The 19,827-nt window shown below is 36.3% G+C and overlaps 1 protein-coding gene across 3 annotated transcripts in view; it reads left to right on the forward strand.

Moving 5' to 3' along the window:
- grid1a (glutamate receptor, ionotropic, delta 1a) overlaps positions 1-19,827 on the forward strand; it is a 293,828-nt gene that overhangs the window by 164,068 nt on the left and 109,933 nt on the right. For all 3 annotated transcript variants that reach the window (XM_084393494.1, XM_084393495.1, XM_084393493.1), the window contains exon 3: positions 9,817-10,101. In XM_084393494.1, the coding sequence (XP_084249620.1) occupies positions 9,817-10,101 (285 nt within the window). The remainder of the gene's footprint in view (positions 1-9,816; positions 10,102-19,827) is intronic.

Raw genomic sequence — 19,827 nt, forward strand, 5'->3', positions numbered from 1 at the left:
GAATTGTATAGAACAGGTCCTGGTGTACTGTCCCTTTAAGACAGGTGCAACAATGATTTAAAGGGAGGCGGATTGTCCATCAAACACTCTCAGTGACATTTGGCTACCTCTCATTCTACTATAGACTGGATCCTTTGAAAGTTAATGTCAGACCAAAGATGAGAGAGAGTGAGAGGAGAGAAGATATACCTGATGAGAGGGGGAGCGAGAAAGAAAGAGTGACACCTGTGCTCTGTTTTCAATATTCCATGCATTTAAAAGAGATTAAGGATCTCTCCTAGTCACAAGAGCAAACGTCATCACATCAGCCTTCAGACGTAAATGTCACATGAATTCAAACTGGAGTCACATTTTGGGGACTTTGTTGAACATATGGTCCCGAAGATACAATTTTGGCAACCATCTGCTATGTCATTTTTTACCCTCTCTTTATTTCTCTCTCTCCATCAGGTCATGCGTCACCAAAGCTTATATCTGATGGTTTTTTGTCTTCAGGATTTCTACATTATGATGTTTGTATAAGCTCAGCAAACACAATCCCATGACATTTTGTCATTTAATGGCAACTTCTCTGTAAGAGAGTGTTTGTGTGAGTCTGAACTGAAGTCCCCCAAGACAACATTTATTGATGCTTCTTGTAATGTCACAATCTTCAGACATTTCAAAGATGACCGTGCTTATCTGTTCTCCAGTGCTACTGTTTGCTGAAGCCTTTAGTGATTTTAAATCAAACACAACTGGATTTATCTTTTCACTCTTTTCTTCTATCTGTCTACAGTGAGACTGAGATATATTTATTGATCATTCAAAACTTTTATCTGTATCTTTCATCCACAGGCCTTGTTTCTGTTCGAGTCTGCATCATTTCTGTCTTCATTATTTCTTCTTTGAGGTCTGTGTTTTCCTTTTCTTAATCTCCGCTTTCTCTTTTCTCTTATTCATTGTGTCTGTCTTTTGACTTGATTAAATTAGTCTCATTGAATCAGCATTGTGATGATGAAACTCAGAATCTTTCTTTTCTTATTTTTACCATACGAAACACAGTGCGAGTTAAAAAAAAATTAGCAGCGCAATAAATCCAGTCAGGATTGTCCCCAAAGGTCTTTTCAATAACTTTCCTCTGTAGGACGCCAAGTGACCAGTCACCCACACTCTAAAGCAGAAAGTGTGTGCTAGCTCCTTCACCACAGTTACCGCTGAGAGAACAGAAGCCAGCCGTGGGAAGTCTCTGATCAGCTGAGCTTTGAAGATTTTTAGTGCCAAGAAGATCCTAAAATTAACTAACTGTTGTCATGTTTGCACCAACATGGTGCTTCAATCAGAATTAGCGTGGTTAAATTATACTTGTTTAGCAACACTTGAGTTAACTTTTGATTTGTTGAAGGTCAGAGGACAATTCTAACAAGTTATATATAACGACATTCCGTCTTACATCAACTTTAAGTGGCACGTAGTGAATAGTGTTGTCATGATACCATAAATACTTCTTACGATACTATACCAGCTGAAGTATTATGATACCATGCAGTATTGTGCTAATTAAAAATTAGAATCTACAAAATGAACCATAAATGCATAGATGTAATGAAAACAGACCAGGTTTTCCTAAAGCCCCCAGTAGGTGGCAGCGAGTCTTAATGATTGAGTCACTGAATCATTTATTCAAACGGATCGTTCAAAACAGGAACATTTCATTCATTCAGGAACAGAGCAAGTGACTGTTTTTATAAATGGCTTAGTTGATCATAGATTCGACCGATATGTGTTCAAAACACGGATAAAAAAAAAAAAAGTGTTACTCTGGGAAATTATAATCAGTGATAATGTTGTCTACACTAAATGCGGCGTGGTGCGACGCAACAAGACAAATCCCAGACAGTAAACTGATGCCTCTTTCTATTTATGACGTACTCCAGCACTCTCGATACTTGGAAGTGTATATAATCAATAAGGAACTATCCATGTTCCCGTTCGCCATCTCAGAGTCAGACAGCTGCCTTCTAAAAATCAGCATCCTTAGAAACACTTTGAAAAACTTAGATAGAACGTCAGTGGAGAAAGGCATATAGTGAATCATAACACCATAAAATACATCATATACATAATTCACCCGCTATATTGCTAAATGTACCCGATGTTTCATATCAACAGAAAAGTATACCGGGATAACCTGGCTTCTCTTGAGACTCTCCTGCTTTGCAGCATAGTTAATGATATGCTAATGGCCGCCGGCACGTTGACGTGATTGGTTACTAGGTAGTTTGTGACATCAGAAACACCAGCAATTTCAAACCGCTTTTTTGAGACTGTCTTTTTTTCACTGCAGTTTTAAAGTCCCCGTGAACCGGAAGTTGCAAACAAATTTTCTCCAGTGTTGTGACGTATTTCCAAGTGAAATGGAATATTGAACAGAGGGCAGGGTTTTACTCTAGCGCTCCTCCTCTCCATCTCTGCTCATAGCAGATTAACGGTTTGAGGGGAGTGGTTAAGCATTTTCAACCCAAGCCGTCAAACTGACGTCATCAGAAAAGGAACGCCATTCCAGACCGGAAGTAACTTTTCAGATTTTGATTAAAGATTACCACGGCAAACAATTTTTTTCTGTGTATTAACTTGCACGGATCAATTGTTCACCACAAGACTAGTAATATGCGCTAACAAAGTAAATAGGGGCAATTTTGATTTCATGTCGACTTTAAGAAGAAAATACTCGGCAATGGTGTTGACTCATAGACATATAAACAATATTAAAACCTTGATTTTCACCACAGGGGATAGTTTTATTTCAATTTTTATGTTTGAATTATTAAATGAATAGCTGTTTTTTCTTTGAGCTAAAGAAGCAAAATATATAAGTATTGTCAAATTAAAATATAGTATTAAATCATTGAACGTGGCAAAAAAATAATACATAATAATAGTGAATTTACTGGGAAATTCCTAGTAAAAAGGAATTTTTTACCCCACCCCCATAGATTTGTGATTCATGAGAGGCTTCATACACTTTGTTTAAAAAGAAAACAATTAAAAGCCTACTGAGGGGTTTATCACACAAGCCCACTGAATGAAGATTGTAACTTCAAAGAGAACTTTTAAACAACTGGTTGTTAAGTTACATCATTTTCTGAAGGAAGTGAAAGGGTGTCAGAATATGGGATTTTTTTTTTAATCTGGGTGTGGATTTAACATGAAACAGTTATGTGATTGAGCCCCGGAGAGTGCTTTCACAGAGGCTGGCGTCTCCCCATTTAAAGGACTGGTCCGTCACAGTACAGGCTTCTGCAACTAGAAGAGCAATTAGCAATCCAGCTGTGATAGACTAACTATGCTAATTAGAAAAATTATCGGCCACAGTGTGGTGATTTATACATAAAAATAGACACACATACTCCAAACGTATACATACTGGGAACTATATTCTCAGAAGGCGAAGCACTGCTACTTCTGCGGAGTGATTTACTCCCAACTCTGAGCGAACTCTCTGCTCCTCACCACGGGGCTTCTCAGATGCTGCGAGCAAATCACTCCGCCCAAGTAGCAGTGCTTCACCTCCTGAGAATATAGTTCCCAGTATGTGTACGGTTAAAAGATGGCTGTGTCTCATGTGACCTTGTTATTTGTACACGCTGTGACTATTCAAATCACAACATGTAAATAGGAAAATGTTGGCGTTATTTTGTCACTTATTGGGAGCAGTAGGCTAGATGGAGCCGTTTACCTCCAGTATGTGTGCTAAGCTGGGCTAGCGTTGGGTGCGTCAGACAGAGTTACGGAGATGAGAAGGGTATGTATGGACTTATCTTACTTTGGGGGATACGGTGAATAAGCTAAAGTCCCAAAAAGTTGGCGTGTTCCTTTAACAAGCAAGACTTCTTTGGTCAAAGTGCCTCACCTGAAGAGCCCTTCCTGCATTTATGTACCTGGTCCACCAGCATTAACCAACCTGGACCAGCATAGATGTATTATATTCTGATTTGCCATAAAATCACAGTGGCTGAGGAATGATGTTTTTGTAATGTGCGATCAGGACATTCTGCAGTTTTCACAAGGACAGCCAATGTTGTTTAGCCGCCTCTGAAACACTGTTTTGCTCTGTTCTTCTGGGACACACTAGCTTCTCTACCATCATTGATTTCTAGAGAGCAGAACTCAAATGGAAGAGATTAGGCTTCTGTCCTGTTATTTCCACTGTAAGGTGTACTGGGACATTTCAGAGGAGTCACACGGATTAAGAATCTCGCTTAAGTGTCTCGTCCAATTCTTCAGGCTCTCCTCCCAGAACAGTTCTTTGAGATCTGTAGTACTGAAGGTTTTTTTTGGGGGGGGGGGGGGGGGGGATTTTCTTTTTACATTTTTTTACCTTTTACAGAAGTAAAATAAGAAAATTTTAAACCTTAAAAGTAAACTTTAAAAATAAACTTTTAAAGTGTTGTTAGTTTGAAAGAGAATGTTTTTCATTATTTGAAGCTCAATCCAGGCTGTACTAAATTTCTGTTTACTAGAAAAGAAAAGAGACTGGCAACTGGCATCTGTCAAGGTAAAATGTCAATAACTAATTTTTTATGTAAAATTTCTGTGACAAGAGTCTTGTATTTTCAAGGCTGCTTCCCAGCATGTTGTAATTCAGAGCATCAAACCTGAAATAGCTTTTCTCCGCATAATTGCAGGTGCTACACATTATGTATTAATGAAGGACACAGGACAGGGCGGGACAATATGAATAACTCACTCTGACAAAGCCAGGAAGGACTTAGTGCCGGGCTGTCTGCTCGATGGAGACTCTCTTTTCATCCTGTATCTCCCTGTTGGCACTGGGTTTTAGTATGAAGAGGAGAAGAGGAGTGGTGGGAAAGATGTGTGGGGTGTGGATGACGGAGAATAATGCAGTGAATTAGCTCTTCCTTTCTCTCTGTATCCTCCCCGCTTGCACCTTCTTTTCATCCTTATCCTCTATTGTATAGAAAAGAGTTTTGCTTCCATTCATCCATGGAAGTAAATGGGACTTCAGGTCAAAACCTGTGGAAAATGACAGCCAACTTACAGGGGGGAAAACAGAAATACTCTTCTATGAATTACTGGTGGTAAAATAATAATAATAATAATAATATTAACATTCATATGGAGCTAAATGTTTGACATTCTTTATGATTACTAGAAAAAAAGTCAGTTCCTTCCGGCACAGTAGTATATAATATGGCACAGTAGTATATAATATTCTATGCAGTATCTTTGAGCACAAGACCCAAATGTGTATAAGAAGCCAAAAAATGTGTTTGTTTTTGTCCCGGTTCTGTTCAGTTAGTTTCATTTTCATGGACTTTTAGTTTGTTTTTTCAGTCACATGTTCTCCTTTGTCTTAGTTTCCCGCCAATCATTAGTTTCTATGGACACCGATTAATCATCACATCTGCTTATCATTTAGTTCATTATCTCTGTCTATTTCAAGTTCCTCTGTTGTTTCGCTCATTGTCTGGTATTGTTTGTGCGTTGCACACTGTTTTATGTTGTTTGCCTGTGATGAAAAAATCTAGCTGTTATTGGGAAACTTATTCTGCCTTATTCATCATCATTGACTTGGGATTGTTAGTTTTGTTGTGATAATACTGTGGATTAAGCTTGCTGCGATAGTCAGTGTTTCACTGTCTGTGTCAATTTTCTTGCATGTGTTTGTGTGTTCCAGACAAACTAAAACTGTAAAAACTCTCTCTGCAAATTACATTCTTATGCTAGTAAGCAACTGTTTTTTTTAGTTTTTTTTTAACAAGTGAATCATCGAATTCACTTTGAATTTTTAAAAACACTGATTCAAAAACACTGATTCTTTCAGGAACGAAACGACACTTTCGGAGTGAGTCATTGAATCATTCATTCAGCAGATTTGTTCAAAAACGCTGATTCATTCAGGAACGAAACAAATTACTCTTTTATGAGTTTTCGAGTGATTCACTCTGCTGATTTGTTAAAAAATCAAATGAAAGAATCATTCAGGATGGAAACACCACTACTGTGTGTTGATCAGTGTTGCAGCATTTCTGCTGTAGCTTTGTTTGGAACAAAATAACTGTCAATATTGTGTCTAAAAATGTAAGTTACTCTATATTTTCTTATTTATTACTTAACTTTCCATTGTTCTTCTATGTAAGCATGCGCTAGATGGACGTGTGTGACTGTTGCGCTCGCCTCTCGCGTCTTTTGCAGTCTCGCTTATGACAAGGCAATCTAAAAATGCTCTGCTGAAGCAGCATTTTTGAGCAGCATCTTTCATAGTGTTCTATCACAGTGCTCAAGTCGAGTTTGATATTGATTAAGTTAGATTTTTCCAAATTTGCACATTTATGATTTAATATGTGTTTTTAGGACAAAAATGCTAATTATAGGCTTTTGCATTATGTACAGATGGAGGATCGTTTTCCTTCTGATAGTACAGGGCACTGAATGACTTTGATGATGCCAATTCCAACAGGATTATGGGATTTTGTAAGGGTTGATGTTTGTGGTCTGGTAATCTTTTAAGCTTATCCAGTGGACATGCCACCTTACACACATACTGTTCATACACACACTCCTACACAAACTGAATACACAAACACACTGTGTTATCTTTCTCAGTCTTGAAGCTCCAATCATAGACTGATGGACTGTGTGTAAAGGCCACGACTTCCTTATCAAACCACAAACAGCACCCTGCTAGGCGGAAGCCCATCCACAACACCTTCAGCGTCTATTTCTATGCTCACAAAGACCAATGAAAACATCTGTCAGTTAGTGTGAAATCATCCTGGCAGCACGACTTATGTAATTTCTGGTAAGAGAATCACCTATCAACCGTCTCTATTGCCGTATCGGAAATGTTACGACACGGGGGCTTTTCAAATCAATGACACAGAGACTCTGCTGTGAGCTGTGGATTAATTAATTTAATTTGGCCATGTGTTAATGCATGACTGTAAATTATTCCTGCGTTCTGATTTGAGCTCCCATATATTCCTTGAGATAATTTTTTAAATCCTGTTTGGTGATAAAGGCCTCTAATCTGCATGACAAATACATTTTTAAATGCATTATATCAACGATGCAGAGACGCACTGATTCAAATTCTAAAATCAGGGATTACAAAGGGTGCCTTTCACCCTGTACGTAAACCGTGATTCTATAATTGAGTATTAGTCCATAATATTCCATAATCTGCATAAGAAGATATGCGTGGATTTAGAGAGAGAGGCAGCGTTATTATTACACTAAATTCTAATCGAATTCTACTCACACTGTAGTGATGCGTGCTTGTATTGTTCCATCTCGCCTCTCTGATTGCATGAGAAGTATGCTGAATGTTGATATCCCTTATGTTGTTTCAAACCTGACTTCTCTTCTGTGGAATACAAAATTAGATATTTAGCAAAAATGTTTTTGGACCCCACTGAATTTTATTGTATGGATTAAAAACATTCTTCAAAATCTCCTCTTTTATGTTAAAAAAAAAGTTGATACATGTTTGGAACAACATGAGGGTGAGTAAATGATGACAGACGTTTTTAGGTGAAATATCCCTTTGTTTTGCGCTTGTCATCGCCATGATGTGTAAGAATGTATAGATGTAGAATTCATGGACCAGCAAACAGAGCCTGCCAGTGGGAATTTCCACATCAGATGGTTTAATGACCATTCTCACATGACTTATAGGTTTCCCGTGGCATGTTTTGCTGTGCCCTGCGGGTTGTGGACGTTTCTCTTGCTCTGAAGTTTGGGGATGTTGTCTGGTTGATTGATGGAGTTGCGGCTGTTTCTGCATTGTCTGTCAGCTCTATCTTGACGGCATTACATACTGTAGGAGGCAGAAGTTTTCTTTTTCTCTTAACAAACCTTTTTCTTTCTTTTTTTTCTAACTCTATCAGTCTTTCCATCTTTTTCACTGGAAATGGTGTTCTGTGATGTGAATCAGCAAATGGTTTTATCTATCAGGCTTTGTCACACCTGTATTTCTCCATAGCTCACACAGACATTTTAAAGATAACAAAAAATGCACTATTTGCATAGTTGTGGAGAGATAAGAATCTCATAACTCATGAACAGACAAATTGATCTGTAAGATCTGAGTCATATTACTTTTCAAAGCATTATTCTATGTGTTTTTCCATATCAGCTTAGATAAATGTTGTGTTAAAGAACAGTATGTGTCATGTTCGGGTCCTAAACTAAACAAAGGGCATTTAATATTAACTTTGTACTGTCTAAGATTTGTGGATGGCTTACAGTTTTCCTCTCTGGTGTTTAATTTTTGACCATAAATAAAGATTTTTATAAGTTGTATAACAAGTGTCTTTTCTGTACTATTTTAAACTACATGGAGTGTCTGTTTGTTGGAGTTTTCCAGTTGTTCATACAAGTTCATTATTTCTAAAGGCTTATTTTTTAAGTTGAGGAATGTTTGGGAGAAATTTAATGTTGAAAGGGGATTTTGGATTGTGTTCAGCAACCTACATGCAAAGCCTATTATAGCACTGTAAGTGATTTAGGGTATTTTGTATTCAGTTAAGGTGGATCCATTCATTGGAATAACAATGTAAATTGTGTTTGTTCAGATGTTTTCTCTGGTAGCTTTGTGCAAAATTATTTACTCAGCTTCTTAGAAAAAAAGTAATTTACTTTTTATTAATTTAGTTTCTTTGTTAAAAAAAAAAGAAAGTCCATTGTGTTTCCTCTAATTTTCATTGGGATTTGTAATCCATTGATCTACCTACGTCTTTAAGAACTGTTCTTTAAAACCTTTGCAATCAGCCAATATGAATCCAGGCTTTGCTTTAATGAAACTAGCACACAGCCTCTCTGGGGACAAGTGGATAAACAGTTATTGTGTGAAAGTTACAGAAACTAATGGGTTTTATTTCTCACTTTTGAGAATAATTCCACCTCCATTAGCTGCTCTCCATACAGTCAGCTCAGTGCATTTTGAATGCTTTTTTTTTTGTTGGTTTTATTAATAATTGATTTTCCAGCTCCTGCAGTTGTAAAACTTTTTTGTGCTGTCACTAGACAAAATTAATTTACAGCCCCCCCTTTTTGAGATCTATGGTAAAATATTTATTACAATGCAAATAAATACAACAAAGTACTCTACCTACTTTTGATTTGTTTAAATATGAGAAAAGAATGTGAAATAACCTTATAAATGAAGAATGAAGTCAAAAGTTCTGTGACAAATACTATACCTCTTTCCCAAGATGCATTTGTGCATAAATGTAATGATTTTGTGCTGTACAATATGGGAAACAATGCTCTAGTGTACTAAGTTGGGAATATTACAACCATTTTTCTATGCCAAAATGCTCTTTTTTAAGTAGGCACATTGTCATATATATACCCTGGAACAGGTTTGGATTAGAAATCCACTTTTTATCATTGTAAAAAAAAACAGGGTAAATGTATAAGCGTATGCTTCCTAGCCTGCGGCTCTCAGATGGTAACATCTATAAAATGTCATAAATTATTTATGTCCACTTTAACTAGATTTCCTTGAGAAATTGTTGCACTGATGTTCAACAGAGGCAATAAATTAGCAGCATATGGCAATACACTAAAGAGAATTACATTTGCCCTGTGAAATCTGGGCACATTATCCCACCTGTTCTCTATGGGATCACCCTGACATTTGCTGCATTAATATCCACTGGTTGATGAAAATGGACCATAAGTTCCATAATGGTCAACGTGCTTAACTGTTGTAAAGTAGTGCCTATGACTCCTAAACCCTTTAATTCTCTAACCTCACTGTATCCTTGTTTTTTCTCTCTCTCTCTCTCTCTCTCTTTTATTCTCTAGCCTGTGAGCTCATGAATCAGGGGATACTGGCATTGGTGTCGTCGACGGGATGTGCTGCAGCCAACGCGCTACAATCTCTGACGGACGCCATGCACATTCCTCACCTGTTCATTCAGAGGAACGGAGACGGCACACCCCGCGCTGAGTGCCAGCTCAATCCCAGCCCAGACGGAGAGCGCTACACGCTGGCCGCACGCCCTCCTGTGCGTCTAAATGATGTCATGATCACGCTCGTCTCTGAACTGCGCTGGCACAAGTTCATTGTTTTCTATGACAGCGAGTACGGTGAGTAACGGTGAACCTTTGTGGCACCCATCTCCAGTTGGGAGCCTGGTTGGAGGTTAAGTTGTTGGGGTCCAGTTGGAGTTGTTCTGTGACGTATCAGCTGGAATTCACAATTCATCATTTTATTTTGGTGCATAGCAATTTCAGAGGACTTTTCAAAGCAAAAAGCTATGTTGTCCTCGAGCAATGCTTAAAAAAAAATCCTTCATAGTGCAAAAACAGTTAAAATTTAATGAGAGCAGGTGGACTCTAGCAGACTAAAAGGCAGACTGTCACTTGTTAACCAGCTTCAGGATTGTAGTGTTTTGAAAACCATGAAACCGTCAAGGTATATAAAACATGGACTAGGTTAACCTTCTGATTTCTTAATTTAGCCAGTGACGTTCAGCTGTATGGGAATAAAAGTTTGGCTGTCAAACCAGAATTGTCTCTATGTCGGACATCTGTAACAAATTTTTTTTAACCTGACCTCTATCAAAATGTAATCAAGCCCAAGAATAAGGACTGCTCTTTACCGTTTACCCTAACAGTACAACTGTATTCTTGATCAAATAAATGCAGCCTTGGTGGGCATAAGAGACTTATTTCAAAAACAAATAAAACCCCAAACTTTGGAACAGTAATGTAAATAATAAACAGATAGGAAACATTTTCATTTAAACCAGCAAATAAACACTGGAAATATTAATATTTGTATTAATTAATATTGTCACGTCAGGAAGGTGGTAGACATATATGAACATGATTTCACGCTTCTAGCTCATTTCTGATTGGGTAAACTGAGGGTGATACAACCTACCTTTTGTTACAACACCTAGCCTCAACCCTGGTTTTGTGCCTGAATCCAGAACAGTGTCTGACTGTAAAATGTATTTATGGGTTTCAGTGTTCCCAGAATATGCTTACAAGCAATGCTATAGCATTTGCAGTTTACTTTAATATGGTCTTTAGTTCTGCAGCTTTAACTGTAAGTTCGTTGTTCATTGTCGGGTCTTATGTGGAGTATATTGTTTCCTGAAAACAACACAATAAACGCAAAAAGGGTTTGTTGGAGAAGATCAAGCATAAAGCTCCCTCATAAAAATTCTTTGTACTTACTACTGACACCAATTAACACTTGAACTGTAACAGTCTCCTCTGCAGTGCTGCTGGCTCTGGAAGTATGAATTTTAACAAAGAATTTTTTGGTTTATTTAGCTTGCTTTTTAAAGGGATAGTTCACCCAAAATTGAAATATACTCACCCTTAAATTTTTTTCCCAATTTTTTTTTATTAATTACCCGTAGCAGATCTATACAAGTGCAGCTGGGGAAGGTGGAGGGTTTCTGAAAGTGCGCTGCACTGTTACAGCAAATGCTAACCAAATATTTGACGGTTGAACACTAGAGGTGGGAGTAATAATTGATGCATCGTGATTCTCTCTCCAACGATTCTGGATCAATTTTGAGAATTTCAGAACCGATTATGAGCTTAGATTTTTTTTTCGGATTGTGAGGTGCCTAAAGATTCCCACCCCTATTGAACACGTGAGCTAATTGGCTACTGATACAGCAGGAACCAATTAGCTGTGCCCTATAGAGAATTATGTGATTGCAAGCTGGTTGAGTTAAGGACCTATAAGCCTGTGCCATCTAGAGTTTCATGACAGAACTTTGTATTTGTTGCTCTTTTTGAGACAAAACACCATAAAAGCATAATTGATATACAACTGCACTGCTGTTTATTTCAAGTCTTCTGAAGCCATATGATATATTTGTTTGAGGATCAAACAAAAATTTAACATGACATCCACCCTGTAGCTTCATGAGAAAAAATAACAATGTTTGATTTATGAATGAATCAGTCCTTTGAGATTTGAGTGATTTGTTCATGGTCTGATGTGATTCTCTAATTCAGCTCACAGACTCAATGATCAGTGTATAACAGCTTGCTGGAAGGGAAGATTATCAGTGAAAAACAACTTAAATTATGGTTTATTCCTCACAAGGCTGTCATTGTGTTTTATAATACTTGGAATATAGCTCACAAATGAGATGGACTACTTGTATGGTGCTTTTTGAAGCTTGTTATTGCATGGACAAACAAATGATGACAGAATCATTTTTGAGTGAACTAGAACCAGCATGCAGGCCAAATCTCCTTTTGCTCCCATCTTATCTTCTTAAAATCCCCATTATCCCAAGCAAGTCTCTGTGGCCCATAGCTCTTTCTTTGCTTTGGGGTTGGGTGGTTTGCTGTGCTAACAGTATGCCATCACGGATTCAAAGGTCTTGATGAAAAGCATCTCACAACCACTATGGGGCATTTTGATCCCCACAGTCAAAGCAGAGCTCCCTTGTGGTCCACATCTACAGTATTTCAGAATAGATTCAGCTAAACTGAGCTTTAAATAGCTCAGCATATATGCTAGGGCTACAACTGCTACTGAATTCGGCTTCAGGCAGATTCAGACAGTGGGCTGAGATGAGCCAGAGCGCCAAGCACCCTGGAGCAGGTAACATCATTCAAACCGTATCACAGAGGTCAGAGGAAAAGCCCCAATCAAGACGTAGAACATGATTGATGGTGGTGCAGAGCTCTTAGCAATGAACATGACACCCTCCAGTCACTCTGGATGTGAAATACTAGACACATTGATAACAGGCTTCTTGGCAAGGGCATAGGTTGGTAGGGACATGTTGTTGTTCATTTGTTTGGTTTCACTTCATTTTAATGGACCCTTTAACACATTCTGTTGACTATAAGTAACGCTGCACCTATAGCTCTCATTAGAGTGTTAGTAGAGTATTAGTAGACTGGTTGGGTTATGGTTAGAATAAGTTGACATGTAGTTGCAAAGTTACTTATAGTCAGTAGAATGTCTGTTGGAGGACCATCACAATAAAGAGTTAGCAGATATTAAGCACAGTCTACTAATAATCTAATGAGAGTTAGCTGACATGTAGTTGCAAAGTTACTTATAGTCAACAGAATCTTCAAAAGGGACCATCAAAATAAAGTGTTACCATTTGGGTTTATTTAGAATATTTATCTGTCTGTATGTCCGTATATCCATCTATTGTTCTATCTATCATTCTATATTTCTGTGTATCTATCTGTCCATCTGTCTGCCTGTTGTTTAGTCTGTCTATATGTGTCTACTTTTGTACAAATGAATAATAAAGAGAAAAAAATAAATTAAATTGATGTTTTTTCTGCATTGTTTTCTGGTGTTTTAGACAATGTAAAGAACAACGTTGAATCGTTGAAGCGATTCTCAAGATCTATGCTTTCATTATACGGATGAAAACATAACACTCAGTGCTTCTATTATAATCACTCAAAACTGTGATGGCTTGAAAAAAATAGGCATAGATTAATCTCACAACTTTTCTTTTCATATTTTAGTTTTTTACAAATCTACACCTTTGCCTTTAAACTTTTCAACAAAACCATAATTTCATAAAATATGCTAATGTTCACAAGCTCATTCTGTATTAAAAATAGATACACTGAGAACTGGTTTTAGACCAGCAAAAACGCAGTGACATTTGAGGAGCAGTGCGTAAATGATCTTACATTAAGAATCTGCTTGAAAAAGAGAAAAATCATTTATCCGAGATCTCAGTCTCAGTTCTGCTCTCGTCACTTCTGTCACACTGGTGCAGGAACACTGGCAGTACAAATTGAAAATCATGCAGGCTGTGGGTGTGTTAAAAATATACCCAGAATCTGAAAGCTGGGAAAACTGATCTGAAAGATCTGTTACTCCGATTCAGGTGGATGAAATACCAGAAAAGTGGCTCAACAGTTTGAGAGCGTTTGATGTGAGAGATATAGTGTCTGCATGCACCTTGACTTCATGTAAAGTTAATTTATGGATCTTTAATTTATACTCACTGATTCCCGCTTTGTATTACAACCTAATTGCTTATATGTGAATCAAGTGAGAAAACTACAGCATCGGCTTTATAACTAACTCTTAATGCATCTAGGGCTCGATCTGAGTTGAGTAAGTAGGTCTTCTCTTACTATCATTTCTCATTTTCAAGCACTTTCTCAAGCACTTATAGCTGGAATGACGCATCGCTGTAATCGATTACGTTGATTACGTAAATTAGTCGATTTGCATGGAATGCGTCGATTCATTGCACTGTTTATGGTTATCCCCAATGATGGTGGCTAAAGTATGTGTTTTTTTAAACAGAGACCAAATTAAATGGTGCATTACACAGTCTGTAACCACAGCAGCACAACTTCTATGCAGAAGCATCTGAAAAGAAAACATCCCAGGGCTCTCCTACCTCAAAACGATGATGCGGCAGCATAAGTATTTGGATTATTAAAGGGATGTTTCGGAGTAAAATCAACCTAGGGTCCTTTGCACCATGACCTCGAGCCAAGTCTGCTTAAATACATTTTGTTTAAGCAGAAATACCAACGCACAAGTAATCCAATTTAAAGTAATACACAGAACACACTTAACCCAACATAAACTGTTCAAAATGGGATTATCAGAATCAAACAACTGCGAACACTGCAATCTCACACAAGATGATTACTTTCATGCCATCTGGTCTTGCCCCCCTGTTACCAAATTTTGGAAAGAAATTACAGGAAAATTATCTGTTTACCTTAAACGTAATATCCCGGCAAACCCGTCAATATGTCTTCTAGGAGACATATTACAAAAAACCCTCCACTGGAACATACATCACCCTTACTTCTGTCTCTAGTTATCACCAAGAAAATCATTTTGATCAATTGGAAAAATAAAAATAAAATCAGTATTACACAATGGCAACAACTATTAATAGACCATATTATCAAAGAAAAACAGACGGCTATCCTCAAACACAAAATAACTACATTTAAACAAATATTTGGCACCATTACAAAATCCCTAAACATTAGTTTGCCCTGAGAGGTGAATTAATGTCTCACCATTACCTATATTACGTAAAACACGCATGCCTGTATCATCCTTGTATCAATATTATTGAATACCCTCCGAATATACTTATAACCTGTATTAATATATCAGGAAATGTAAAGGATAAAGACATCTGATATATTCGTGGCATTGTTTTGCATTTTACTAGTTAGTATATTATGTATGTGTAGGGCATGTATGTATATGCCTAAGACATTTTATTATTATTATTGTTATTAATATTTCTATTATTAGGTATATGGGTATATATAACTATATGAAGGTGTATATATGTAGGTGTGTGTGTGTATATATGTATGTATGGGTGTGTATGTTTGTAGGTGTATATGTATATATATGTAAATGTATGTATTCCTCAATTACTTTGAATTACCTTTAACTGTTGCTATGATTTGCGTGAGGGGCTTTAAAGGCACAAACTACACATATATCTAGCATAAGTACCGCTATTTTTTTTCTCCCCTTTCTTTTCTACAAACTCATCATAGATGCCACTATCACAACTATATCACAATCATAATTACATATTTATATATATATATATATATATATATATATAAAAAAAATCTTTTCCTTTCTTCCTCCTTTCTATTCTTCTTTTTCTCACCCTTCCTTGGTCTCCTGTCCCCCTCTACTCCCCCCCCCCCCCCCCCCCCCCCCCCCTCTCCTTGACAAGGTCATGACAGGACCACATGGCCAACGGGTCATGAATAATATATGATACCTGGCTTAAAGCACATACCCTACGACTACAACTGATGGTCACTTTTAAAAGTTTTATATCCAAGCGCAGGCAGAGATGCGACCGGGTCATGCGCCAATGATCCGGAAGGTCCGGCCAATGTATTTTGGTGAGCCCTTCCAAGACATCTCTTCAAACGGTTATATCCAAGCGCAGGCAGAGATGCGACCGGGTCATGCGCCAATGATCCGGAAGGTCCGGCCAATGTGTTTTGGTGAGCCCTTGCAAGACATCTTGGAGTGGAAGGTGCATGTCCATATTCCACTGGAATGTGTATAATACAGCAGGAAATCGATTAAACCAGACAATAGCCATCTTAACCCCCACCCCCACCCCGTTTTCAATTCCATCTTTTCTTTTCTGCTTTTCTCTTCTATCTATCCCCATCTATATCCCTTCTTCTCTGTATATGCCTCTTATTTATTAATTATTTATTAATTTATTTTACAGTAAATAATAAATGATAGCAATAACATCGATGGGGAGATATACAATGTGTCTGTATGTATGTGTGTGTATATATATATATATATATATATATATATATGTGTGTGTGTGTGTGTGTGTGTGTGTGTGTGTGTGTGTGTGTGTGTGTGTGTGTGTGTGTGTGTGTGTGTAGAGATATGCATGTTCATCCATATTGCTTTTTGTTTCCTCTCGTATTATGCATTACTTTCTTGTTTGTCGTCAACAAGCTTATCTGTCTGATACTTGCTTTTTCAACATCTATATTTGTCTAAATTAGTTTTTTGCTGTTGTTTTATTTATGTACTTATCTGTTTTGCATTGTTTGCTTAATAATAAATAAATAAATAAAAAATAAAAATAAAATCTAATGGATGAACTCATTTATTTAATTATGCACCGTCAATCGTTTGCAGTTTTATGAATACCGACATTTTTGGTACTGTTGCTACAGTTACCGCTATGGTTCGTTAGAATGTGGTTGTGACTTCAGTGTTTGATCACACAGCTGAATGAACATATTCAAGCAGCTACAATTAATCTCCTGAAGGAACAAAACATTTCAGGATTCACACTTGCATCAATTGCTGCTGAAAAAATCCCAAGAAGTGACTGTGAACACAGCCATAGTAAACACCTACACTACATAAAATGTATATTTTTTCTTAAATGGTACCTTTAGGTAAACGTTCAGATTAGCTATGATTAGTTTGTTATTATTTATTGGCAAATTAACCAAAAGATTGATCGACTATTCAGAAAATAAACAATAGATTAACCGGAAAAAATAATTGTAAGTTCCAGCCCTGTCTGCTTTTGCTCCTCCACTTAATCAACACAGCATAAACTAGGAGCTGATATATCAATCGATTATGTATTTAGCTCACATACCCTGCAAACACACACACACACACACACGCTCACACCTTTAATATATAGTTTATTGCTGCGTGCTTTTACTCTAAATAAGCTTGTTAAATGCTGTGAATTTTTATTTTTTTTTATTTATTTTTTTATCACTAATTATGTCTGTTTAAATAGCACTGCAGAAACTCATCTCATTATTTGCATTGATTTACTCTAGCCAACTTATTTTGGTGCTATTATTTTTAGAAGGAGAAGTAAACAGCCTTGAAGGATCGCTGTGTGAAAGGCTTTCATATAGCGTTTGAAGTTAATTATTTGTCTCTAAAATTCAAGACACTTCTGTAGTAACCTTTCAGACAAAATTGATTTTGCTAATTAAGTTGGCTTGAGAAAGCCAACTTACTGATATTGTACTTAAACTTATTATTCTTCTGAGACTAAAAATTTCTATATGTAACTCCTCCTAGAGCTTTAACTCTACATACTCCAAACTCGGCTCAGACACTCAAACTTTTCTGACTAAGTGTGCTATCTATTTTCAGACTGATCGGACTTACGGTTTTCCTAAAAATGACGATCAAAACTCGAAAAAACTCATTCAAAACCTCCCATTGACTTACATTGGGGAGTTCTAAAAAATTCAAACCGACAAAAATTTAAATCTAAACACCTTGAAGACTAAACCAAACTGCCGTTCTATATACTATATGAGCCATTGAGACTCATTTAAACAAATAAACTCATCCATCTATCTACTTCAAACTACTTTAAACTTTAAACTATCTATCTATCTCTTTTTAACTAATCCATCTTTCTTTCTAACTTATCCATCTTTCTTTCTAATTAATCTATCTTTCTTTCTAACTAATCCATCTTTCTTTCTTTCTTTCTTTCTTTCTTTCTTTCTAATCTATCTATCTTTCTTTCTAACTTATTCATCTTTCTTTCTCTCTAATTAATCTATCTTTCTCTCTAACTAATCCATCTTTCTTTCTTTCTTTCTTTCTTTCTTTCTTTCTTTCTTTCTTTCTTTCTTTCTTTCTTTCTAACTAACTAATATTTCCTTCATTCTTTCTAACTAATCTATCTTTCTTTCTTTCTTTCTTTCTTTCTTTCTTTCTTTCTTTCTTTCTTTCTTTCTAACTACTCTCTTTCTTTCTTTCTTTCTTTCTTTCTAACTAATCTTTCTTTCTAACCTTTTTATCTTTCTAACCTATCTTTCTTTCTTTCTTTCTAACTAATCTTTCCTTCATTCTTTTCTAACTGATCTTTCTTTCTTTCTTTCTTTCTTACTACTCTTTTTCTTTCTCTTTCTTTCTTTCTTTCTTTCTTTCTTTCTTTCTAACTTATCCATCTTTCTTTCTTTCTAATTAATCTATCTTTCTTTCTAACTAATCCATCTTTCTTTCTTTCTTTCTTTCTTTCTTTCTTTCTTTCTTTCTTTCTAACCTTTTTATCTTTCTAACCTATCTTTCTTTCTTTCTTACTAATCTTTCCTTCATTCTTTCTAACTAATCTTTCTCTTTCTTTCTTTCTTTTTCTTTCTTTCTTTCTTTCTTTCTTTCTTTCTTTCTTTCTTTCTTTCTTTCTTTCTTTCTTTCTTTCTTTCTAACTACTCTTTTTCTTTCTTTCTTTCTCTTTCTTTCTTTCTTTCTTTCTTTCTAACTTTCTTTCTAACTAACTAATCTTTCCTTCATTCTTTCTAACTAATCTTTCTCTCTTTCTTTCTTTCTAACTACTCTTTTTCTTTCTTTCTTTCTTTCTTTCTTTCTTTCTTTCTTTCTTTCTAACTAATCTTTCTTTCTAACCTTTTTATCTTTCTAACCTATCTTTCTTTCTTTCTAACTAACTAATCTTTCCTTCATTCTTTCTAACTAATCTTTTTCTTTCTTTCTTTCTTTCTTTCTTTCTTTCTTTCTTTCTTTCTTTCTTTCTTTCTTTCTTTCTTTCTTTCTTTCTTTCTAACTACTCTTTTTCTTTCTTTCTTTCTTTCTTTCTTTCTTTCTTTCTTTCTTTCTTTCTTTCTTTCTTTCGAACTAATCTTTCTTTCTAACCTTTTTATCTTTCTAACCTATCTTTCTTTCTTTCTTTGTGTTAAATAATGCCAAGATCATGCTAAGAACTCTATAAAAACTCCATAGTAACCATCTGTGACAACTAACCAACCACTCAAAATACTTTAAACTTCAAACTACTTTAAACTTCAAACTACTTCAAACTAATTTAAACTTCAAACTAATTTAAACTTCAAACTTCTTCAAACTTTCTGGTCCGACTTTATCAAGCCAACTTAAAGTTTGTCTCGACGAACTTTCGCATCTAGTTTATCTGTTCATGCTGTTCTAAATGAATAATGTTCAAGATCTAATAAAAGACAATGCGTTTTTTTAAATAAATGTTTTGATGGCCTCATTAAACTTCTGTGCTTTCTAAGAGCTACAAGGAAAGGTTCAGTTTATATTTTCACTTGAGCTTTGTTCGGCACAGCATTCGTGCCGTTCTCTGTTCTCGGCACCGAAAGCCAAACGTGCTGGTAGAATGTATGTAGGGCCTACTGATGTCGCCACTCAGGATTGGTCGCTTGTCTGTTGCCTTGCTACCAATTTCTCTGTAACTGGTTAAGCGCACTATTTGAGCGAAGTTAACCGCAAGTTAATAATAAAATTCAAAGAAATATCTGATCATCCTCCATAACACGGTCACTATTTACATCTCATAT

This window comes from Rutilus rutilus, assembly GCF_951802725.1.
Source record: "Rutilus rutilus genome assembly, chromosome: 21".
NCBI lineage: Eukaryota > Metazoa > Chordata > Actinopteri > Cypriniformes > Leuciscidae > Rutilus > Rutilus rutilus.